Source organism: Mustela putorius, unplaced genomic scaffold (assembly GCF_011764305.1).
Source record: "Mustela putorius furo isolate JIRA1106 unplaced genomic scaffold, ASM1176430v1.1 tig00003944_pilon_pilon_pilon, whole genome shotgun sequence".
NCBI lineage: Eukaryota > Metazoa > Chordata > Mammalia > Carnivora > Mustelidae > Mustela > Mustela putorius.
In genome coordinates this window covers 5,971,820-5,998,783 of record NW_025422088.1, presented here as the reverse complement: position 1 = coordinate 5,998,783, position 26,964 = coordinate 5,971,820, and the positions used below count along the sequence as shown (strand labels likewise).

Below are 26,964 nucleotides of genomic sequence, written 5' to 3'. Positions count from 1 at the left end.
GCAACGGCGCACAAAATCAGGACTTTTAAAAGTCTGTTCCGCTGAGGGACATCACTTCAGAGGCTAAACCAGGGCGAAGCCCACGCGGGGTCAGCGTGGCCTCAGGTTAAAGCATATTTTCCTGCAGTTGTTGCCACACTTTTAGTATTTTACTTGCTCCTTCATATACTCTTATCTGGACAAAATGACAAGGCAGAAAAATTCACCACAAAAAAGAACAAGAGGCAGTACCGAAGGCTAGGGACCTAATCCATACAGACATTGGTAATATGTCAGATCTAGAGTTCAGAATGACAATTCTCAAGGTTCTAGCCGGGCTCAAAAAAGGCATGGAAGATATGAGAGAAACCCTCTCGAGAGATATAAAAGCCCTTTCAGGAGAAATAAAAGAACTAAAATCTAACCAAGTTGAAATCAAAAAAGCTATTAATGAGGTGCAATCAAAAATGGAGGCTCTCACTGCTGGGATAAATGAGGCAGAAGAAAGAATTAGTGATATAGAAGACCAAACAACAGAGATTAAGAAGCTGAGCAAAAGAGGGACAAACAGCTACTGGACCACGAGGGGAGAATTCGAGAGATAAGTGACACCGTAAGACGAAACAACATTAGAATAATTGGGGAGAATTTCCCCAATATGGCAAAGGGAACAAGCATCAAAATTCAGGAGGTTCAGAGAACGCCCCTGAAAATCAGTAAGAATAGGCCCACACCCCATCACCTAATAGTAAAACTTACAAGTCTCAGTGACAAAGAGAAAATCCTGAAAGCAGCCCGGGAAAAGAAGTCTGTAACATACAATGGTAAAAATATTAGATTGGCAGCTGACTTATCCACAGAGACCTGGCAGGCCAGAAAGGGCTGGCATGATATTTTCAGAGCACTAAACGAGAAAAACATGCAGCCAAGAATACTATATCCAGCTAGGCTATCATTGAAAATAGAAGGAGAGATTAAAAGCTTCCAGAACAAACAAAAACTGAAAGAATTTGCAAACACCAAACCAGCTCTACAGGAAATATTGAAAGGGGTCCTCTAAGCAAACAGAGCGCCTACAAGTGGTAAATCAGAAAGGAACAGAGACCACCGGGTTCTGAGGATATGTTCAAATGAAGTCCGTGCTGCCAGGCTCAGGGCAAGGAGAGGACACAGCAGGGAGGGGGCTCCAAACGGAGAGAGGGCTCCGGACAGGGAGGGGGCTCCAGACATGGAGAGGGCTAGTAGACAGGGTGGCTCTTGAAAGGTTTCTGTGAGCAAGCAGGGCACAGAGGGCTGACAGGGACCTTGATAGACCGCCGGATTTACCTAATGTAAGCAGTTTGGAGGTGGTATTTTAGTGTGAGGAGGAACAGGTGAGAGAAAAGTTATGTGTGCCAACAGAGAAGGTGTAGCAGTGTGGACTCAATCACAGGAGAAAACCACACTGCACTTTCAACAGATCAGAATATAAAAAAAAAAAGAAAGAAAGGAACAGAGACCATATACAGTAACAGTCACCTTACAGGCAATACAATGGCATTAAATTCATATCTCTCAATAGTTACCCTGAATGTTAATGGGCTAAATGCCCCTGTCAAAAGACACAGGGTATCAGAATGGATAAAAAAACAAAACCCATCTATATGTTGCCTCCAAGAAACTCATTTTAAGCCCGAAGACACCTCCAGATTTAAAGTGAGGGGGTGGAAAAGAATTTACCATGCTAATGGACATCAGAAGAAAGCCCGAGTGGCAATCCTTATATCAGATCAATTAGATTTTAAGCCAAAGACTATAATAAGAGATGAGGAAGGACACTATATCATACTCAAAGGGTCTGTCCAACAAGAAGATTTAACGATTTTAAATATCTATGCCCCCAACGTGGGAGCAGCCAACTATATAAACCAATTAGTAACAAAATCAAAGAAACACATCAACAATAATACAATAATAGCAGGGGACTTTAACACTCCCCTCACTGAAATGGACAGATCATCCAAGCAAAAGATCAGCAAGGAAATAAAGGCCTTAAACGACACACTGGACCAGATGGACAGCATAGATATATTCAGAACATTACATCCCAAAGCAACAGAATACACATTCCTCTCTAGTGCACATGGAACATTCTCCAGAATAGATCACATCCTCGGTCCTAAATCATGACCCAACAGGTATCAAAAGATTGGGATCATTCCCTGCATATTTTCAGACCACAATGCTCTAAAGCTAGAACTCAAGCACAAAAGGAAGTTTGGAAAGAACCCAAATACATGGAGACTAAACAGCATCCTTCTAAAGAATGAATGGGTCAACCGGGAAATTAAAGAAGAATTGAAAAAAATCATGGAAACAAATGATAATGAAAATACAACGGTTCAAAATCTGTGGGACACAACAAAGGCAGTCCTGAGAGGAAAATATATAGCGGTACAAGCCTTTCTCAAGAAACAAGTAAGGTCTCAGGTACACAACCTAACTCTACACCTAAAGGAGCTGGAGGAAGAACAAGAAAGAAACCCTAAGCCAAGCAGGAGAAGAGAAATCATAAAGATCAGAGCAGAAATCAATGAAACAGAAACCAAAAAGACAATAGAGCAAATCAACGAAACTAGGAGCTGGTTTTTTGAAAGAATTAATAAAATTGATAAACCCTGGGCCAGACTTATCAAAAAGAAAACAGAAAGGACCCAAATAAATAAAATCATGAATGAAAGAGGAGAGATCACAACTAACACCAAAGAATTACAAACTATTATAAGAACATACTATAAGCAACTCTACGCCAATAAATTTGACAATCTGGAAGAAATGGATGCATTCCTAGAAACATATAAACTACCACAACTGAACCAGGAATAAGTAGAAAGCCTGAACAGACCCATAACCAGTAAGGAGATTGAAACAGTCATTAAAAATGTCCAAACAAACAAAAGCCCAGGGCCAGACGGCTTCCCGGGGGAATTCTACCAAACATTTAAGGAAGAACTAATTCCTATTCTCCTGAAACTGTTCCAAAAAATAGAAATGGAAGGAAAACTTCCAAACTCATTTTATGAGGCCAGCATCACCTTGATCCCAAAACCAGACAAGGATCCCATCAAAAAAGAGAGCTATAGACCAATATCCTTGATGAACACAGATGCGAAAATACTCAACAAAATACTAGCCAATAGGATTCAACAGTACATTAAAAGGGTTATTCACCACGACCAAGTGGGATTTATTCCAGGGCTGCAAGGTTGGTTCAACATCCGCAAATCAGTCAATGGGATACAACACATCAATAAAAGAAAGAACAAGAACCATACGATACTCTCAATAGATGCTGAAAAAGCATTTGACAAAGTACAGCATCCCTTCCTGATCAAAACTCTTCAAAGTGTAGGGATAGAGGACACATACCTCAATATCATCAAAGCCATCTATGAAAAACCCACCGCAAGTATCATTCTCAATGGAGAAAAACTGAAAGCTTTTCCGCTAAGGTCAGGAACACAGCAGGGATGACCATTATCACCACTGCTATTCAACATAGTACTAGAGGTCCTAGCCTCAGCAATCCGACAACAAAAGGAAATTAAAGGCATCCAAATCGGCAAAGAAGAAGTCAAATTATCACTCTTCACAGATGATATGATACTATATGTGGAAAACCCAAAAGACTCCACTCCAAAACTGCTAGAACTTATACAGGAATTCAGTAAAGTGTCAGGATATAAAATCAATGCACAGAAATCAGTTGCATTTCTCTACACCAACAGCAAGACAGAAGAAAGAGATATTAAGGAGTCAATCCCATTTACAATTGCATCCAAAACCATAAGATACCTAGGAAAAAACCTAACCAAAGAGACACAGAATCTATACTCAGAAAACTATAAAGTACTCATGAAAGAAATTGAGGAAGACACAAAGAAATGGAAAAATGTTCCATGCTCCTGGATTGGAAGAATAAATATTGTGAAAATGTCGATGCTACCTAAAGCAATCTACACATTTAATGCAATTCCTATCAAAGTACCATCCATCTTTTTCAAAGAAATGGAACAAATAATGCTAAAATTTATATGGAACCAGAAAAGACCTCGAATAGCCAAAGGGATATTGAAAAAGAAAGCCAACGTTGGTGGCATCACAATTCCGGACTTCAAGCTCTATTACAAAGCTGTCATCATCAAGACAGCATGGTACTGGCACAAAAACAGACACATAGATCAATGGAACAGAATTGAGAGCCCAGAAATAGACCCTCAAATCTATGGTCAACTAATCTTCGACAAAGCAATAAAGAATGTCCAATGGAAAAAAGACAGCCTCTTCAATAAATGGTGCTGGGAAAATTGGACAGCCACATGCAGAAAAATGAAATTGGACCATTTCCTTACACCACACACAAAAATAGACTCAAAATGGATGAAGGACCTCAATGTGCGAAAGGAATCCATCAAAATCCTTGAGGAGAACACAGGCAGCAACCTCTTCGACCTCAGCCGCAGCAACATCTTCCTAGGAACAACGCCAAAGGCAAGGGAAGCAAGGGCAAAAATGAACTATTGGGATTTCATCAAGATCAAAAGCTTTTCCACAGCAAAGGAAACAGTTAACAAAATCAAAAGACAACTGACAGAATGGGAGAAGATATTTGCAAACAACATATCAGATAAAGGACTAGTGTCCAGAATCTATAAAGAACTTAGCAAACTCAACACCCAAAGAACAAATAATCCTATCAAGAAATGGGCAGAGGTCTTTCTCTGCTTGACTTATTTCGCTAAGCATGATACGCTCTAGTTCCATCCCTGATATGAGGAAGTGGTGATGCAACATGGAGGCTTAAGTGGGTAGAAGAATAAATGAAACAAGATGGGATTGGGAGGAAGACAAACCATAAGTGACTCTTAATCTCACAAAACAAACTGAGGGTTGCCGGGGGGAGGGGGTTTGGGAGAAGGGGGTGGGATTATGGACATTGGGGAGGGTATGTGATTTGGTGAGTGCTGTGAAGTGTGTAAACCTGGTGATTCACAGACCTGTACCCCTGGGGATAAAAATATATGTTTATAAAAATAAAAAATTATAAAAAAAAAAAAAAAAAAAAAAAAATGGGCAGAGGACATGAACAGACATTTCTGCAAAGAAGACATCCAGATGGCCAACAGACACATGAAAAAGTGCTCCATATCACTTGGCATCAGGGAAATACTAATCAAAACCACAATGAGATATCACCTCACACCAGTCAGAATGGCTAAAATCAACAAGTCAGGAAATGACAGATGCTGACGAGGATGCGGAGAAAGGGGAACCCTCCTACACTGTTGGTGGGAATGCAAGCTGGTGCAGCCACTCTGGAAAACAGCATGGAGGTTCCTCAAAATGTTGAAAATAGAACTGCCCTATGAGCCAGCAATTGCACTATTGGGCCTTTACCCTAAAGATACAAATGTAGTGATCCAAAGGGGCACGTGCACCCGAATGTTTATAGCAGCAATGTCCACAATAGCCAAACGATGGAAAGAACGTAGATGTCCATCAACAGATGAATGGATCAAGAAGATGTGGTATATATACACAATGGAATACTATGCAGCCATCAAAAGAAATGAAATCTTACCATTTGCGACAACATGGATGGAACTAGAGCGTATCATGCTTAGCGAAATAAGTCAAGCAGAAAAGATAACTATCATATGATCTCCCTGATATGAGGAAGTGGTGATGCAACATGGAGGCTTAAGTGGGTAGGAGAAGAATAAATGAAACAAGATGGGATTGGGAGGTAGACAAACCATAAGTGACTCTTAATCTCACAAAACAAACTGAGGGTTGGTGGGGGGAGCGGATTTGGGAGAAGGGGGTGGGATTATGGACATTGGGGAGGGTATGTGCTTTGGTGAGTGCTGTGAAGTGTGTAAACCTGGTGATTCACACACCTGTACCCCTGGGGATAAAAATATATGTTTATAAAAAATTAAAAATTAAAAAAAAACAACTCAAGTAATAATAGCTCATAAGCCAACAGTTGAGATAAAAGGCAATATTAAACAATGTCGGAAATATTATCAGGGATAAAAAGAGACACTCATAAGGAGGATGTCAATCCATCAAAAAACCATAAGCATCAAAAATACACATATGCATGCAATAGCAGACTTTCAAACTACTGAAGCACAATCTTTCAGAACTCAGAGTACAATGAGACAAATGTCCCTATGCTAAAATCAATTGTATTTCTATATATTAGCAAGGAAAAACCATAAGTTGAATTTTAAAAATGACTTACAGTTGCATCAAAAACATGAAAATATATACAGGTACCAAATATACACATAACCAAATACTTGGAAAATGTATTCACTGAAAACTAAAAAATGGCACTGAAAGAAATTTACAATTATCCAGAAACTGATAAATTCCATTCAATTTCAATCAAAATTTCCTCAGGCATTTTTTTTTGTAGGCATTTACAATATGATCTAAATCATACAGAAATGCAAAGATGCTAGTGTAGCCTAACAATTTTGAAAACAAAATACAAAATACAAAGTTGGAAGCCTCATATTACAAAATTTCAAAGCTTACTATAAAGCTATATTAATCAAGTCACTGTATTATTGGCCTAAGGACAGACCTATAGATAAATGAAACAGAATAAGTCCAGAAAGACTCATAAATATATGTTCAACTGATTTTTTTTAAGAGATCATAATGCCATTTTTTTAAAAAGATTTATTTATTTATTTATCTATTTGAGAGAGAGAGAGAAAGTGAGAGAGAATATGAGAGGGGACAGGGTGAGAGGGAGAACCAGACTCCCAACGGAGCTGGGAGCCCGATGCAGGACTTGATCCCAGGACTCCAGAATCATGACCTGAGCCACAGGCAATTGCATAACCAACGGAGTCACCCAGGTGCCCAAGTTCAACTGATTTTCAATAAAGATGCAAATCTAACTTAGTAAGGAAAAAATACTTTTTTTCAACAAATGATACTGGGGCAATGGGCTATATGGGAAAAAAAATAAAACTTTTACCTTTACTTTAAACCACACACAAAAATTAACTTCAAATGAATCACAGACCTAACCATGAAAAATAAAATTTAGAGGGGTGTCTGGGTAGCTCAGTCGCTTAAGTATCCAACACTTGATTTTTGGCTCAGGTGATGATCTCAAGATTGTAATATCAAGTCCATGTGGGCTCTGTGTTGGGCACACAGCGTACTTAAGGTCTCTCTCTCTTCTCCCTTTGTCCCCACTCTCTCTCTCCCTGTCTATCTTAATAAATAAAACAAAATTAAGAAATTTCAGGGGGGAGGTGCCTGGGTGGCTCAGTGGGTTACAGCCTCTCTGCCTTCAGCTCAGGTGCATTGGGCTTTCTGCTCAGTGGGGGAGCCTGCTTTCTCCTCTCTCTCTGCCTGCCTGCCTACTTGTGATCTTTGTCTGTCAAATAAATAAATAAAATCTTTAAAAAAAAATTGGGGGGGGGGAAGGGGAGAAATTCATAATCTTGGGTAAGCTAAGATTCCTTAGGTCATTAAAAGCACAAAACAATAAAACAAAAGAATAAACCTGAAGTTAAAATGTTCTGTTTCTTAAAACACACTGAGATAGAAAAGTCAAGCAAAAGACCAGCAGAAAATATCTGCAATGCATATATATTTGATAAAGTACCTGGATCCATAATATATAAAAGAATTCTTAAAATTCAATAATAAAATGTGCAGGAATGAGAAAGTGAGGATAGTGATTTCTTCTGGGGACAAAGGAGAGATCTAGCGAATCCTGTTTTAACTATATTAATTTCTTTAAAAATTGCTGAGTAGTGGGTACGTGGACTTCTATTATAATTTTATTCTTCATTTCATGTTTAAAATACTTATAATTTAAAAATTAAAAGTTAACACTAAACCCACAGAGAAAGTTTAATTCATAGCACTCCATGAAATTATCGTAGTCACTGAAACACTTAATGGTGGATTTTTGCCCATATCTTATTCACCTATGTTTATTTGACATTAAGCACAAGGACACACAAACATGTAAAACTGAAGAAAAGAAAAAGATTCAGTTAGATTTCTAGTTTCCTGCTATCCATTCCTACTTGGATGCTTAAATGTTTCTCCATCACTTCAAATAACTTACTAAAAAGAATTCACTGATCTTTCCTCATATGATAGATTCAGGTTCTTCTGTTTTATTAGTTTTATCATATTACAAGTCAAAAGGAGAGCATATTAGTTAGGAGCACAAGTTCTAGAGCCAGCCAAAATGCCTGGCTTCAAATCTTGACTACCACTCAAAAATTGCCTGATCTTGGGCAAGTTAATTAATCTTTCTGTGCTTCAGGATAAATGTTAAATACATATAAGGTAGTTAGAGCTAACCCTGGCAAAAAATCATGTTCATCAATGTTAACCATTCGTTTTATATTCTTATTGCTACTATAACTATTATTACAACTATGTTCTAACTTATCTTTGCCTCTTCCTTTGTTATCCCTTAGTATCAAGGAAGGTACTTAGTCTTGTTACTCGTTCCCAGAACAATCTGACCTCTCTCACCCTATTTCTGGTCATCAGTAGTGAAGAGCTAGACTGCTACAGCCTTCTTCCTATAAGCCTTCCTTTTCTTCATTTCCTCTCCATTCCAAGCTATTATATGCTACTTCAGATTAATCTTTTATCCCTTTTCATAAAATCCACTTTCCTTTAGCAGGAGAAGCTCTATGAGGTTTTATAGAAGAAAAAAAAAATATTTCAAAATGGGTTATGAATTAATCACTAAAATAAAAACTATGGCAGAAGAAAGTCTTAAGGTTGATTTTTAATGATACAAATATGAAAGCAAGCTAAATTTATTACTACGAAAGTAACAATGACATTATAAATGACCTTTGAGTAGCATTAGCAGTTCCCTATTACAACAGCAATCACTCCTAATATAGTTTGAGTTTGAGATTTTATTTATTATGAAAATCACCAGTCTTTTTTAAGTAATCACCTCTTTGGGCCCTAGTCTCTTTTGTTAAAAAGAAAATGTTATACAAATGTCATTAATCTATGCTCCCAGACCCTAAAAGGCAACACTAAGCACAACATTCTTTGCTGATGAGCCCAAGGTAGGCTGAGTTATCCAGAAAATTAATACCAATGGATAAACTAGCAGAGGTGAACCTATGTGTCATTTTTAACTACATAATCTTTAGAGTTTCTCCTAATTTTAAAGGTCTGTGAATCTACTCTAATGCCATACAAATCTATATAAAACTCTTCTAATTTAAAATTTAATTTAAAATACTTCTATTTTCATTTCTAATTCATTTGATATACTTCTAGAAATCTAGAAGCATTCTGAAATCTTTCATAAAAATTTGTGTTTAGCTTCAAAGTAATTTGGTTTGAAATTTAAAACTATTTTTAAACAAATTTCACTGTGGTATTTCATTATGATTTCATACTTCAATGACAGTGCATTTTGCAATAATACTAAAATGGGCCCAAAATTTGATATGGGCACACAAAAGTTACATAGCTACTCTTTGAAAAGTACTTCCTAGAAATTTGAAAATGACTTTTTTTTTGTAACATTTACCTTTTTTCTTCTTTTGCTCTCAGCTGTTCTTCCTGTCTCAAAACTTGAACCATTATAGATTCAAAAACTCCACTTGTCAAGCCTGCCAAACTTCGTGGTGTTGACCGACGCCTTGTTGAGGTACATGCAGTTCCCTTCTCATCCTCCAATCCATAATAGCCTCTAGATGTAACTGCTATCGTTGTCTTTTCTCTCAAGTGCCTTGGAGAAGAATAAGTCAATTCATAAGGTCAAATTTTCTAGGTAAGCAAGAAGCGCTCTTAAACCAGCATCTTAAGAATAATCTCTTTTGCTAACTATATAGAAAGTATATAGTTAAACCTTCCTTAGCTATGCTCCAAATTTTAATCTGCCCTTCATTAATTTCTAATTTCCCTTACCCTCTATAAAATTAGTCTGAATGACAGACCCTTCACTACATTTAAGAAATACATTAATCTTGGGGTGCCTGGGTGGCTCAGTTGGTTGGGCATCTGACTTCAGCTCAAGTCATGCTATTGGGGTCCCGGGATCAAGTCCCAGGGTCAGGCTCCCTGCTCTGCAGGGAGTCTGCTCTTCCCTCTACCTCTACCTTTGTCCCTCCCCCTGCTCGTGCTCCCTCTTTTTTTCTCTCAAATAAATAAATTAAAGAAAAAAGAAATAAATGAATCTTTCACATTAAAATTAAGGATTAAAACACTATCACTTTAATGGGCAAAAAAGTTTACTGTTTGCAAAATTAAATGCAGCTTATCTTTTTCGTATTACTTGTCATTGGTATAGGAAAATGCACAATACTACAAGAACATTTTGGGAGAGAAAATTCATGGTACATAAATGCTTTGAAGAAATTATAAACAAATGAAACATTACAATGTATTAAATACTATGATATATAAGTACAAATTTGGAAACCTGACTAACCTATAAAAAGAATCTAGGAATCAAAATTCCATTTTGTGTCACACAAATGTCTCCCTAACCTGTAATATTCTATTAATGCACGAATATACTACTCTAATACTTGAAAATACTGATTAAAAAAGGTTCTCAGCATTGTAATTACCTATAAATCCCCTTAATGAATTTGAAATAATTGATTAAAACCATTCACACTGGAAAAAGAAACATTTATCTTATCAAGTTTTTAAGTCAAAATTAAAACATGACTTCTGAACTTTTATCTATAAAAATGGCTAATTATAAAAAGCATCAGGGAAAATATCTCCTCTTCTACCTCTGTGAGATATGTCAGAGTCTCTGAAGGTTTTGAACATGCTGTTATTTCTACAATGGCAAAATCAAGTCAATACCCCAAGCAAGCATTCAATATGCTGGATGAATTCTACGTAAATTAAAAGTTGATCCTATAATCAAATTTTCCTACTTTCCTAAAGGCTTTAATACAAAGCAGCCAAGGTTCAATGAAACAAACCTTTATGGCATGAAATACAATCAAATACAATCAAATCCTGGACTTTGTTCACAACAGTTTATTACTGTAAGAAGAACTTTTTTTTTTTTAATATTTTATTTATTTATTTGACAGAGATCACAAGTAGGCAGATAGGCCGGCAGAGAGAGAGGGAAGCAGGCCCCCTGCTGAGCAGAGAGCCCGATGCGGGACTCGATCCCAGGACCCTGAGACCATGACCTGAGCCGAAGGCAGCGGCTTAACCCACTTAACCCACTTAACGGCTTAACCCACTGAGCCACCCAGGTGCCCTGTAAGAAGAACAATCTTGGTCTCAGGCCACCTGGAGCAAGGTTCTACTGAACTACGGCACTATTTTATGTCTTCTTTGTTGTAAGGAAATAATGTAACTGATTCAGCTTCAAGTAGGGCATGAACTTTAAGTGTTCAAGCAATCCTGAAGAATTTGGGCTAATCTCGCCATACTGTTTCAGGCTGTGATTATTTTATGCACAATAGCATAGATCTGTCTGATGGCTAATTGGGCCAAAAGGAATGCCAGCCAGAAGCAATATGGGCCAAAAGATATGAAGATGATCGGCAATAACAGATATTGAATGGGTATACTTGGGTTCATTTTACTGGTGAACTAACTAGTTCTGTAATTTTAATTACTTCCTCATTAATACTGATGGAAGAGAACATTAATGAACAATACTGCATTGAAACATGATGACACCTCAAAGGCCACAGTATATGCAGAGCATTGGGGATAAAAGTTGAAGGAAAGAGGAAGTCACATGGCTAAATTATTACATAAACAAGCCAGAAACTAAACTTTATTCTTTAATTTCACTCTTACAAGTAGAGAAGATGAAATTATATAAACTATTTTTAAGCAGTATTTTCTCAGAACAAAGACTAAAGAGAAATTAATATCCTTTATTACTCATCAGAAAAAAATGTATATACTTTGATATTTATCATTCATAATTAAAATACAAGAAGAAGGAAAATTATGCAGTCTCTTTCATATAAAGGTGTAAAAATTAAAAAGTGTAAAGATTACTCAGTGTTGGGGAGAATCTAGAAAAGAAAAATGTTCACAGAACATTATTGGATATGTAAAATTGCAACATTTTTGGAAGTCAATCTGGTAATAATCATTAAGATGTAATGTACTCAAATCCTTTGACCCATCATGGTCCTGGGAATTTACCCTACAGACATATCTCCACAACTGTGAGCAATCTCTCTCTCTCTCTTTCACACACACACACACACACACATTGTTATTGTGTAAACATAAATGTCCTTTTATACACAGATTAAACAATATATACCACAACATGGAGTAACATCCATCCATTAAAAGGAATTAGGAACTCTGTATGTACTCACAATAAAAGATGTCCATATTACACTCCTGAATGTAAAAGTTTCTGAATATAACATGCTAATTGTCTTTAGCATACAAATATGCAATGTAAAAGTTTATCTTAAAAACAAACCATAGCCATAGATGGCTCAGTCAGTTAAGCATCAGACTTTCGGTTTTAGCTCAGGTCATGATCTCAGGGTATGAGATAAAAAGCCCTGAGAACGAGATTCTCTCTCTCCCACTGCCCCTCACCTTGCTTGCACATGCTCTCTCTGTAAAATAAATAAAATCTTTAATTAAATTATTAAAAAAAAAAAAACCTTTCCCCTTATAAAGAGTGACATCTAAATTCCTGGTCCATTTCATGTTTCATTCACACCCCAATCTGGCATTTGCCTGCACTTACACAACTAAAATCACTCTTTCCAAATGATCTCCTATTTTAAACTTCAAATCATGTTTAAGTTTTTTATTTGAATTCCACTACAGTTAACATACATTAGTATATTAGTTTCAGGTGTACAAAATAGTGATTCAACAATTCCATATATTACTCAGGGCTCATTTTCATAAGTGTACTCTGTAATCCCCATCCCATATTTCATCCATTCCCCCACCCACCTTCCTCATGATAACCATCAGTTTCTTCTCTATAGTTAAGATCTGTTTCTTGGTTTGTCTCCTTTTTTTCTCCTTTTGCTTGTTTTGTTTCTTAAATTCCACATATGAATGAAATCACACAGTATGTGTCTTCTTCTGACTTATTTCACTTACCATTGTACTCTCTAGCTTCATCCACATGATTGCAAATGACAAGATTTCATTCATTTTTATGGCTGAACAATACTCCATTGTAGAGCTATGCTACTATTTCTTTGGCTGATGGATACTTGGGCTTCTTCCATAATTTAGCTATTGTAGATAATGCTGATATAAACATCAGGATGCAGGTATCACTTTGAATTACTGTTCTTGGGTATTCTTTGGGTATTCTTTGGATAATACCCAGTAGTGCAATTACTAGATCACAGTCATTTTATTTTTAACTTTTTGAGGAAACTCCATCTTGTTTTCCACAGTGCCTGCATCAGGTTGCATTCCCACCAAGAGTGTGCAAGTATTCCCTTTTCCACATCCTTACCAACACATATTTCTTGTGTTGTTGATTTTAGCCATTCTGACAGTTGTGAGATGATATCTCATTGTAGTTCTGATTCACATTTCCCTGATAATCAGTAATGTTGAGCATCTTTTCATGTACCTGTTGGCCACCTGGATACCTTCTTTGGAGAAATGTCTGCTCATGTCTTCCCCAGTTTTTAACTGGATTATTTATTTTTTTGGAGTTGAGTTTCATAAACTTTTAATATATTTCTAATACAAACCTTTTATCAGGTATGTCATTTCCAAGTATTTCTCCCATTCTGTAGGTTTCCTTTTAGTTTTATTGATGGAAGTTTCCTTTGTCCTACAGATTTTTATTTTGATACAGTCCCAAAGGTGTATTTCTGCTTTTGTTTCCTTTGTTTAAAGAGACATATCAAGGAAAAACTTGCTACAGCTGATGTCAAAGAAGTTACTGCCTATGTTCTCTTCTAGGGTTTGTATGGTTTCAGGTCTTACACTTAAGTCTTTTGAATTTAGATTTAGTTTTGTATATGGTATAAGAAAGCAGTCTAGTTTTCCTTCCAACATTCCTTTTCTTTTTCAAGGTTGCTTTGGCTATTCGAGGTCTTCTCATTCCATACAAATCTTAGGGTTCCTTGTTCCAGTTCTGTGAAAAATGCCAGTGTTATTTTCATCGGGGTTGCATTGAGCCTATAGATAGTTTTGGGTAGTACAGACATTTTAACAATATTTGTTCTTCCATTCCATGAGCATGGAATGTCTCTCCATTTCTTTGTGTCACCTCCTCCACTTTCTCTCACCACTGGTTTATAGTTTTCAGAGTACAGGTCTTTTAGCTCTTTGGTTAGGTTTATTCCTAGGTGTCTTATGGTTTTTGGTGCAGTTGTAAATGGAACTGATTCCTTAATTTCTCTTCCTGCTGCTTCATTATTGGCCTATAGAAATAAAACAGATTTCTGTATGTTGATTTTGTGTCCTGTGACTCCACTGAATTGGTCTATCAGTTCTAGTAGTTTATCAGTGAGTCTTTTGGATTTTCTACATATAGAAACCCACACTTAACTGCAAATAGTAAAAGTTTGACTTATTCCTTGCTGATCTGAATTCCTTTAATTTCTTTTTGTTGTCTGTTTGCTGTGGCTAGGACTTCCAGTACTATGTTGACTAGAAGTCCTGGGAGTCAGCAAACAGCTCTCTTTGGAAAAATGTTTATTCATGTCATTTGCCTATTTTTAACTGGTGTTGAGTTTATGGGTGTTGAATTTTATAAGCTCACTGATCATCAGGGAAATACAAATCATAAACTACAATGAAACATCACCTCACACCTATCAGAATGGGGAAAATCAACAACACAAGAAACAATGGGTGTTGGCAAGGATGCAGAGAAAGGGGAACCCTCTTACACTGCTGGTAGAAATGCAAACTGGTGCACCTACTCTGGAAAACAGTAATGGATGATCCTCAAAAAGTTAAAAATAGAACTACCCTACAACCCAGCAATTATACTATTATGCATTTACCCAAAGAATACAAATATACTAATTCGAAGGGATACGTGCACCCAGCATCATCTACAATAGCCAAATTATGGAAATAGTCCAAGTATCCATTGACTGATGAATGGATAAAGACGTGGGGTGAGATGCCTGGGTGACTCAGTTGGTTAAGCATCTGCCTTCAGCTCGGGTCATGACCCCAGGGTCCTGGGACTGAGTCCCACATCGCGCTCCTTGCTCAGCGGGGAGTCTGCTTCTCCCTCTGCCTGCTGTTCCCTCTGCTTGTACTTTCTCTCTCTGGCAAATAAATAAATAAAATCTTAAAAAAAAAAAAAGATGTGGGGTATATACACAAGGGAATATTACTCAGACATAAAAAAGAATGAAATCTTGCCATTTGCAAAAAATATATATGGAGCTATAGAGTATTATGCTAAGTGAACTAAGTCAAAAAAAGACAAATACCATATGATTTCACTCAAATGTGGAATTTAAGAAACAATACAAGTGAGCAAAGAGAAAAAAAAGAAAGAGGCAAACCAACAAACAGACTCTTCACTATAGAGAACTGATGGTACCAAAATGGGGATGGATGGGGGACAGATTAAATAGGTGATAGGGATTAAGGAGTACACTTGTAATGAGTACCAGGTGATGTATGGAAATGCTGAATCTCTATATTGTACACCTGAAACTAATATTACACTGTATGTTAATTAACCAGAATTTAAATAAAAACTTCAAAAAAAATCCAAGCACACGAAGAATTTAATGTATTATAAAGATGGTATAACAAAACAATGGAAAAAAATAATGCTGAAACTGGCTGAATATGAGCAAAAATAAAGGTTGATTTCAACCTTACTCCTTGATCAAAACAAATTCCAGACAGCTCCATTCATTTGTTCACTCATTCATTTATTCCTTCATTCAATATTAATTACGTGTAGGTAGTGGGCTATGAGCTGGCAATAATTTTAACAAGATTTACACAGGCAAGATTCCTATCCTCACTGAAAATACACAAAATGAGTAAGATACGAAAAGTAAGAAAACAAATACATACATACAAATATCAGTTCTAACTACAAGTTACATACTATAAAACTCTGGGACAGACACTCAAGAACAATTTCTCTGGGGAACTGACAGGAGGAGCCAGCCATGACAGAAACAAACCCAAAAACCAAAAAAAAAAAAATCTTGGAGACAGAGTATTCTAGATAAAAGAACAAACAAGTATCAAGGCTCTAAGGTGAGAAATGGCTTTACTGGCACATAAAATGGTAAGCCAAACTCCTTACTATAGCTTAAATGCCCATGAAGCACTTTAGGAGGATAGTAACTTCTTTTAATGTATGTACGTTTTTAAAAGTTCACTCTGGCTACTAAATAGAAAATGGTACCTAGGAGGAAAAAGCAGAATAAAGAAAACAAACATCAGGAAACTACAGCAACAGTATTCCAGGCAAGAGATGACAAGGACTTGTAAAGTGGTGAGAAACAGAGGAGAGAGATAGCAAAGAGTTATTCACAAAAGGCGGCTCACGACTGGCTGATATGCTTAATATGAGAAGTAAATGAAAAAGAAGAATCAATGAAAAAAGGGAGTTTTTCTGGCCAAAGCAACTTGATAGACAGTAGAGTAATTTATTCAGAAGGTAGGAGTAGACTTAGAAAAGCAAAACAAAACAAACCACAAATTCAGTTTTGCACATGTTAAAATCTGAGATGGCTAGGACATGAAATTGAAGAAATGAAGCTAGTAACAGTAGTAGTTTCTTAATAGTAGAGGAGCAAGTGTATGTATTACCTACACACAATAAAATTTTTGCCACCAGATGTACTTTTGTTAATAAGCTATTAAAACATATACTAATCACTGTTTAGCTCAACAAAGTCCATGTACAGTCTAGTTATACTTCAACTATTTCCTTCAGATTTTTACATATTTCACACATATAATTATTTTGAATAATTTTATTGCAAATACTATCAATCCTACTACCACAGGTTTCTAAATGTTCCTTCCTCCTTGAAATTCTTTATAATTCCTTTCTCTCCAGCCTTTCTCTCAGGTATAAGGGTTCCTTTCTCTAAATCCCTATAGCTCTTGTTCGTCAGCAAAACAGCACAGTGATTAAGTACCTGGGTTCTGGAGCCAAAGAGACTGGATTCCAATCCAGGTGCTGCCACTAACTAGTTTGGGCAAATTATTTTTTTGTGTCTCCTTTTCTCATTTGTAAAATAATATTATATAAATCACCAGTTACCTCAAGAGTTGTATGGATTAGATACTTTAATATTGATAAAGCCCTTTAAAAAGAGTGACAGAGAGTGACATTTAGTATATGTTAACTAATACTAAAATTGTGATAAAGTGTAATTTCAGAAGTTCTACTGGGCTTTTGTGTATTAAAGGCAGTCAAGACAGGTTCTATTCCTACTACTTGCTCTAGACTGGCAAATTAATCACAAGTACTGTTGAAAAGGATAACTACAAAATATGGTAGAGTGATGAGGATATGAGAAAGCAAGCTAACCTCTGTGATTAGAAGCACTAAAATATATTTTTAAGATATATTCTTACTATAAATCTCACAAACTCATCATGGCATGACTGACGGCTTCAACCTACTTGTTAATGAGTCAGGCTCATTTTTAGTGAAGGTGGTGTCATTTTCCGTTGGTAACCAAACAAAGCAAAAGACAGCAAATCTATATGGCAAAAAATAAATGTTTTAAAAGAAAAAACTACGGAGTCAAAAACCAAACCAAACCAAAACTAAAACCACGTTACAAAATCTTACTGTTGTTATCCTATTAGTATACAGTTTCATATGTAACAACAGTCACATGTTACATTTGATTAACAAGTAAAATCAAATCTAAAAGGTGATAAGAGGGATATAAAACTGTAGATATGGCAAATCTAAATTTTGTATTGCAATTTTATGTGTGAGTAAATAATATATATGATATAGATAAGAAGGCTACCAAGTGAGTATCTCTGTCTAATTGGATGGAAGATTTCTTATTTCAATTTTTTGACAATTTCTATTTTATCTTAATCTTCTTCAAAGAGCATGCTTGGCAGAGTATTTATTTATAGCATATGGAAAGAAGTTAATAAATTTTAACTATTAGAAAAAATTTAAACTGCTATTAAAAAATTAAAATACATCTCAGTTATTCTAGTCTATACACTCTTGCCATGATACTTTTTTTTTAAGATAGAGAGGGAGAGAGAGACAGAGAGCACACAAGCAGGGGGAGTAGCAGGCAGAGGGAAAGGGAGAAGGAGGCTCCTTACTGAGCAGGGAGCCTGATGTGGGGCTCCATTCCAGGACCCTGGGATCAGGACCTGAATAGAAGGCAGACGCTTCACAAACTGAGCCACCCAGGCACCAGCTATGATACCTGCTTTAAAATAAGACTTAAATATAACTAATAATCTTTGAATTAAATCTCACTACCAAACAGATTCCCTACCAGAATTAGTGATTAGAAGAAATTACTAAAGTACTGGCAATGGCACCATAATCAGGGATTCAGATAAACTGGAGGATATAAATGGTTTCTCACACTTGCTCAGTACTCTGTGGATCATCATTTAATTGTTTCTCAAAACCTTTTATTCAACATGTTATTTGTTTGAGATTATGTTCTTATAACTACATTATACATACAGATTTGGTATAAAAACTAAACTGTCCAATTAACCATAGCCAGTTATGTCAATATGTGTTTGCAGCCTATTAATTATATTTGCCATGTATTTTTTTCTTTGTTTACTGGCAAATAAAACTGTTGAAAATATCTTGCCAGATAGAGTAACTTAAATTGGTAGAAAATTCTGGGGTGCCTGGGTATTCCAGTGGGTTAAGCCTTTGCTTTCGGCTCAGGTCATGATCTCAGGGGCTTGGGACCCAGCCTCGTATCAGGCTCTCTGCTCAGCAGGGAGCCTGCTTCTCCCCTCCTTCTCTGTCTGCCTCTCTGCCTACTTGTGATCTCTCTCTGTCAAATAAATAAATAAATAGAATTTTTTAAATAAATAGGTAGAATTCTGTATTGTATGTAAATTTTTTTCCTCTGTGAACTGGGAGAAGACTGAAATTTTTAAATTAAAGAAACCACCCATGTGCAACCTAATATTATTTAGATATTTAAATACAGTATCTTATCTAAATTATTTGGCAAAAAGAAAGTGCTGTCTTTCTCTTCTTTCTAGCATTACTCTAGGATTTCCACTTAATGTAAACTTTTTCCAGTTATATTTCTATATAATCCTCCACCAAACCTGCAACTTAAGAGGAATAAAGTCAAATGCAAAATTAAAACTAAAAGAAGTCAAAAATTAAGGTATAGAAAAAGATCAAACTGACATTAATTTTCTTTTCTAATTCTCTAGCTTACAAGCTTTTAATAACTCATGAATCTGGAATATCAAACTCTTTATTAGTGTAGCATATTAGGCCCTATGTGATCTGGCTCCATTATCTGTCCCTAACACTTGTCACTACTTTTCTATACATAACTACACTCTAGCCAAAGCATTCCCTAGCTATATACAGTGGTGCTTTTTTTGCCTTTGCACTTTTCAATATTCTTTTTTTGTTGCCTGAATGATCTTTATATCAACTTAGTTTATCAACTCCTATCTTTCCATATTCATCTTTGAGTCCCTCTACAGTGCCTATCAAATAATAAGCAAGGAAAATATATGCTGGATATAATTAAATGTCTTATTATAATAACCACACACTACTTTCAACTATGCTTTTAAATACAGTATCCATCCTTTAAGGGAAGATATGGTTATCTGCATTAAACTTAACCATTACCTACTGAGCTTCTCTGCACATGAACAGCCAACTTCTAGATATTCAAAAATGCATGACAGTCTTAAAATTTAATGACTCAAATATATATGGAAACAGAAAACTTCAATATCATGGTATTCAAAAACTTTAATACAAACCATATGACTCCAAAAGGTGTATCCTGTAAGAACAGAGGAGTACACCTACCCCATGATGAAAAGAAGATGAAGGAAGAGATGGGCAAAGAAGTTTTCTTGAGATGACAACTGTGTTGTGTCTTTAAAAACAAGGAGGAATGTGACTTGATATAATGGAACATTTCTTTTATCTTTTTTTATATGCTCATCTATTTCATTAATTCAGGAATTACCAAACAACTATTAGGTACACTCTAAACCCTGAAGATGCAATGATGGATAAAACATTCTCTCCCGTCTTGGAAAGCAAAATAAGATAGAACAAGATATATCCCTAACAATTTTCTTACATGCTATAAACAGATACAAAACTAAGAATCACAAAGTACTGGGGAAAAAGCAATTAATTCTAAATCAGGCTTCAGAAAAACTAAAATAGACACCTCCCTAGAAAAACTAAAATACACAAACACACACACTTTTGCATACTGTATGGAGGGAGGGGGTTGTGTAGAATTCCAGTTAAAAACTTCAAACTTTATAAAGGCTTGGAATTCATACTAAATTACAGAAAGAGAAACACAAAATTTAAATATCAACCAAAAGGGTATGAGGGGTCAACTAACATAATACCTTATCTGATATAGTGCAGAACAACACTATGATTACCTTACATTGGGTCTCTTTTCATTGCTCCCTAAGATCAAATGAGAAACACAAAAAATAGTATTCATATCCAAAGCTGATATATAAGATCATACAAACAGGTTTAAATGATGCAAACAGATGAAAATAAAACCCAGTGTCTTTAACTTCAGACTTTTAAAAATATTGATGTTATTTTATATCAACATAACATCACAATATTAGCCCAATGGAGTAAAAGTACTTATAGAATTAACACTTTAATATGATTCTAAGTTAAAATCAATTTTCTCAGATTATATATAAAGTAGCTTGCCCTGGATATTACTTCCATGTTCCAAACTCCACTACAGGAAGAAATTGAGAAAAGATTACTTGTCATATAAATTTTAATAGATGAATTTTGACTCTAAAGGAAAAAAACCCAGAACCTTATATTACTCATTACTACTTTAACAAATTCAGCAAAATTACATTATGCCATCATGCCAAAGCTAATAATCCATAATTGATTTAAAAGACAAAACTAGAAACTGATAAATTCATCATTACCTCAGGAAGTAGACTTGACCCTTGCCTCCAAAAAAACATTATTCTAAATTTGATGGAGCTTCCAAAACTACCAACTTATAGGAAATAGGACAAAAGAACAGAATGCTATCAGCAAAATCCAAGACTAGAAGACCCCAAATAACCTAGTTTCTTCAACAAAATCAATACAAGAATGAAGGGGAAGAGTCAGGGATAAGGAGAAAGAGAAGGAAGAAAGAGAAATCTATAAATTAAAGATACATACGAACCAATCACAAGGTGTGGACTTACCTGGATCATGTTCAAACAATAATAAAAATTTAGAAATTATAATTTTTGAAACAACTAGAAATGTGAACACTGGATTTTTGCTATTAAATTTTTTTAAAGATTTTTTTTTTATTATTTGACAGAGAAAGACACAGCAGGAGAAGGAACACAAACAAGGGGAGTGGGAGAGGGAGAAGCAGGCTTCCTGCTGAGGGGGGCCCCCCTGACATGGGGCTCCATCCCAGGACATTGGGATCATGACCTGAGCTGAAGGCAGATGCTTAACCCACTGCTCCACCCCGGCGCCCCAGAAGTTTTTTGTCTTTTTATGGTAATGTAGTTGCATTTTAAATGAAGCAGTTCTCATCTTTGAACATTAAAACTGAAGCATTTACAGAATAATCTGTTGTCGATGACTTCAAAATACTACAGAAGGGAGGTATATGGAAGGTATGAATAGGGCAGAATCAGCCGTGAATAAATTTTATAGGGGAATGAGTAATAGGCATGTAAGGATTTGAATACCGTTTTGCTTTGATTAATATTAGAAATTAAAGGTTTAAAACAATGTAAAAAAATTATCTAAAAAGACAAATTGCTTTGTGTAATATTCTGTGACAAGCTCATGCTTTCAAGGTCTGTTCTTTTTCAAAGGGATAATACATCTAGTATCATCTCCTCCCCCCATCCCTGACACAGTCACTTATTATTACCAATTACTTCTGAAACTGTATTCCACATGAAAACATGAGTACAGGACTCTCCTCTCACTTCTCTCCTGCCTTCCCTTCATTTCAACTATAACCCAAACTGCAATGCAAATAAGGGTTGACAAGTGTAAAAGTAGTGCTAAATATTTCAGTGAAAACTCTAAATTCTGAAGAGAAATCCAACATGACACAGTGACTATATCCTGAAACAGTCCTCAATCTTTATCATGCATAAAAATCATTTAGGGAGCTTATTAAAAAGGTAGATTTCCTTATCTCCACTCTGAGATTATAAATTAACATTTAAATATGCTATTCTGGAGCTAGGGAATCTGCTTTCTAATACCATTCTAATGTTGGGGATCTAGGAAACACCCTTTGAGAGATATGCCTCTAAAACCTTTGAAAACGACCTTTAGAATTTATAACCCAAGTACTGCTAAAATGCAAGTCAAATGGCAACAAGGCAAGCAGAAAAAGTCCCTGCCCTCATAGATTTTGCATTCTAGTAAGAGAGAAGAACAAGATAAATGTAATTACTCCTGAAACTAATAATAGCCTATAATGTTAACTAAACTATATATAAATTTTAAAAAATTGAAAAAGATCTATGTAATTAAATCATATATGTTAGGTTGTAATAAATGCTATGAAGATAAACAAGGAGGTTAAGGGAGATAGACAATAACCAGGGAGAGGAATTATTATTTTAGATATGATGCTTAGGAAAGACTTGCAAATAAGGTACCATCAGAGAAGTGAGCAAGTTAGGAAATGAATTTATGTTAGAAGAGCCAAATTTAAACCTGCTTTTCCTCAAGCACAAGTATTCAAGACAAATATATATCTTCAATTTTGTTTACTGATTATATTCTAATATTTTTATCCTCCAATTATAGTAATTCAGATTTTTAAAAATTAAGCTGAGGGGTGCCTGGGTGTCTTAGTCAGTTAAGTGACTGCCTTCAGCTCAGGTCATGATACCAGGGTCCTGAGATTGACCCCCGTGCATCAGTCTCCCTGCTCAGCCGGGAACCTGGTTCTCTCTCTCCCTCTGCTACTACTCCTGCCTGTGCTTTCCCTTTTTCTCTTTCTCAAATAAATACGCAAATAAAATCTTAAAAAAAATAAAAATTAAAAATTAAGCTTATAGGCTAACATGAAAACAATCTGTAACAATTTCTAAGGGATAACATTTCTATGTAGTAAGCTTTTCAGATGGTCTGTTTCTATCCTTCAATGCAAATGAAGTGGACTCTGTTCTTATTTTTAGTACAAACAAGAGAAACAGTCCAAATTCACTGGGAACTATATAGTTAGCAGAATTTTAGTGTTCCTTAGTATACTTGTTTAAAATCTACCATTGAAATTGAAAAGCAGTTTAAAAACATAAAATCAGTATCAGTAAAGTACTCACAGAAGAGCAGTATTAGTAAAGTACTTACAAACTTGTAGCAAAAGGTTTATAATCAAGCAGATTTACCATAAACTGGTTTATCTCAATTGTATTCTTGTGTTTTTATCTTATAATAGGATGCCTACACAGAAATGAAAAAGTGAGAATTTCCAGACATACTAAAATATAAATATAAATATAAAAGAGCTATCAGAAGAGTTATTTTTGTGAAGTTATTTTCAGATAGATGGCTGTACACCAAGCTTTAAATATAAAAGTTTGGGATGAGTTCTTACCATTAACTATTCCAAGACCTTAAAAATACAACTACAAAATCTATATATTTTATATTTTGAATGGTATTACAAAAATAACAACAGTAATATATGGTCATTGTAAACAAAAGAAATTAGGAGTGGAAGGAAAAATTAACACCCACAGTTCCACTACTTGGTTATGACAATTTATCTGAATATACTATTTAACAACTTTGGTGATATAAATTTTTAATACAATTTCTTACCAAAGTCAAAAATACTAATTTCCTTTAAATAAAATCTTTTTTAACTGGAAAGTAATAATCTAGGACATATAGAAAAGTTAAAAGAAAATGAAAAATACCCAGAATCTTGCTATTTAGCAATAACCACTACTAACATTTTGTTGGTGTTCCAAAGTCTTTTTTCAAAGGGAACATACTTAATATACTAACTTTTTTTAATATACTTTTTTTAAATATACTAACTTTTAAGCACAATTAATTCTGAACACTCACAGATCCCAAGTGGAAGAGGATACAATAAAGGGCATGGTGATAGATAATACTACCACTGGGGTTTATTAGTCTTTCCCAATTAAAAAAAGAAGAGCCTCAAGTACTTTAATGTGTATTTTAAAGATTCATACTACTATGCAAGTTCTTTGGAAATGAAAAAGGCCATTATTCATTATGAGCATCTCTAATTTTATGAAGATAGCCTAGACATGACTTGAAAGTTAAAACACAACTGTGGAAGGGACCCAATCACTCTGGAACATACCCCTGCTGCTCTAGTTTTTTTCCTTAGAAATAAAAATAAATACAAAGGCACAAATAAATACAATGAGAAACAGGTTGTAAGGCAAAACATTTGAATCCATTAGGACATTTTTACTGTATTAAATCTAAATCATTCTCAAATTAACAAGTGAAACAAAATCTCCTAAAATAATAAAGTCTATAAATTTACTCTATTCCATATAACATCTTTTACTTATGCCAGAATAAACTCTTTTCAGTTTTATTAATTGAGTCTCCTTAATTATTTCAGCTTTTATCATGTATTATGTGGATTTTAATCATCTTCTAATGTTTAGTCTTTCCAGTTTGAAGACAGTCATTCCTCACACAAAGTTCTGCCTTTAGTCCTCTTGTATTTTCACTAGACTGTCCTCAGCAATCTCATTCATTCCCATTTCTTCAGGCACCATCCTTCTACAGATTAATTCCTAATTAAACATCTCTAACCTAACTCTAATCACACTGCTGAACTCTATCGGCAGCCTTCTAATAATTCTCAGTTGCATATCTTCAAATGAATGCCTCATGTTCTCTCAGCATCACCATCACCTGGGCTCAAGGTGTACATCATTTTGTACATCATGTACAAGGTGTACATCATGATGTACATCATTTTGTACATCAGCCTCCTTCACACCCCACATCCAATAGCCTGCCATTTGACCACTTTAACCTCCTGTACTTACCTCTTTTATATCCTCATCCATTTTTTCATTCCTATTACTTATTATCTCATGATGGATTAACCCAATAACCTTTTAACTAGTTTCCTTTCTTCATCTCCATTTTAGCCTTCAACCCTCAAAATACTAGTAAAATCATGTCACTCCCTTGGCTAAAACCTGTAACGGATCTACACCGCTGACATTCTAAATTCCTTAGCAAGCATTCTAGGTCCTCCTTAATTAGCCCCAGCCTACTCTTCTAGACTTATCCGACACTACAAGCCCTCATCATCCTACACTTCATCCACTGGGTATAAACTATTCCTCTGGAATATTCTGTACTCTACTACCTCCATACCTTCTATTGTTCATTTCAATTTACCTACTACCTTGAAGTAAGGGATGATGTCATGTTTATCACTAATATCTACAGGTCTTTACCTATCACTTACTACCATAGAATAGGTAAATAATTGTTTAACAAACTCAATCCACATATCAATATGCTACCCACCCTCCAAAACTATGACTCCTAGAATAAAATCTAGTATTTTTCAATCACAGTTTCCTATTTTCCCAGTAGTTATCCCTCTGGCGTACTCCTCTAACACTCTCTAATAAAGCTCATCACAGTAGTCTTCAAATTATACACCTTTGAAACAGTTATTTCATGAGTGAACCAAGATGTACCATCAAAAATCCAAAAGCGATTATGTTCTCCCCATTTGTAGAAGGGGATAAAACCTAATGTACTAAATAAATCTCTTCAATTAAGAGTTTCCTTCCACAATTTTTTGTAAGCTTTTTGGACCCCCTAACAAAAATCATATGATACAATTAAATTGAATTTATCAATATTTCTCAATGTTCTGCAAATAGTATCTGACCTCCAGATGTCTGACAACGGCAAAAGTTAGAGAATCACAGTTTTAACACATTTAACCTTTTATTATAAAAGGTTAAATTTTTTAACACATTTAACCTTTTTATTATAAATAAGTCCTAACACAAAGGAGGCACTCAATAAATGTCTTATTAATTGAAATCCTTCATCCTTTCATCAGTTCACCTAAACATTTTCTGACTCTTCTCTACCACAACTATATTTTTAGAATGGCAACTGTAATAAATAGAACTATATGGATTATCAAGGTTTAACATTCTATAGTTCCAAACTAAGAGGTAAATCTAAATTCTATTACCAAAGGTCCCCAATTTTTAAAGATTTACATTAAAAAAGATAGAATTACAGAATCCAGTAGTGGGGGAAGTTAGAATACTAGGGAGAAAGAAGGATCATGTGTAAATTCCCAATTAATTTCTGGATTTTGATCTTAACTGAGAATAAGCAAGTCAAGAAAATGCAAAATTTAACTTAGGAAGTGATTAAAGTTGGTCTATAAAATTTACTTGTATTTCGGTACTTGTAGTTGGAAGCCACTAGTGTTTTCACATTTTTGAGGTTTAATGATGATGCTGTTGTACTTTCATCCTGAAAAAAAATATTCTGCAAAAAGTAATCATAAAACTAAATAACCTTCAGTTATATTTTTTAAAAATATAAAGCCTATTATATGTATCATTTAACAGCGCATTAGTTCTGAAATCAAAAATAATTTTAACAAGGAAAAGTCACAGATGATTTTCACCAAAACATTATTTTTTACCAAGTTTTTAAATTTTAATTCCAATATAGTTAACATACAGTATTCTATTAGGATCAGGTGTACAATATAATGATTCAACAAT

At 35.1% G+C, this 26,964-nt stretch overlaps 1 protein-coding gene across 1 annotated transcript in view; it reads right to left on the bottom strand.

The window, feature by feature from the left end:
- Positions 1-26,964, bottom strand: part of KIAA2026 (KIAA2026 ortholog) — a 140,307-nt gene that overhangs the window by 105,656 nt on the left and 7,687 nt on the right. Inside the window, exon 2 of the mRNA XM_004781968.3 lies at positions 9,578-9,778. Within this exon, the coding sequence (XP_004782025.1) occupies positions 9,578-9,778 (201 nt within the window). The remainder of the gene's footprint in view (positions 1-9,577; positions 9,779-26,964) is intronic.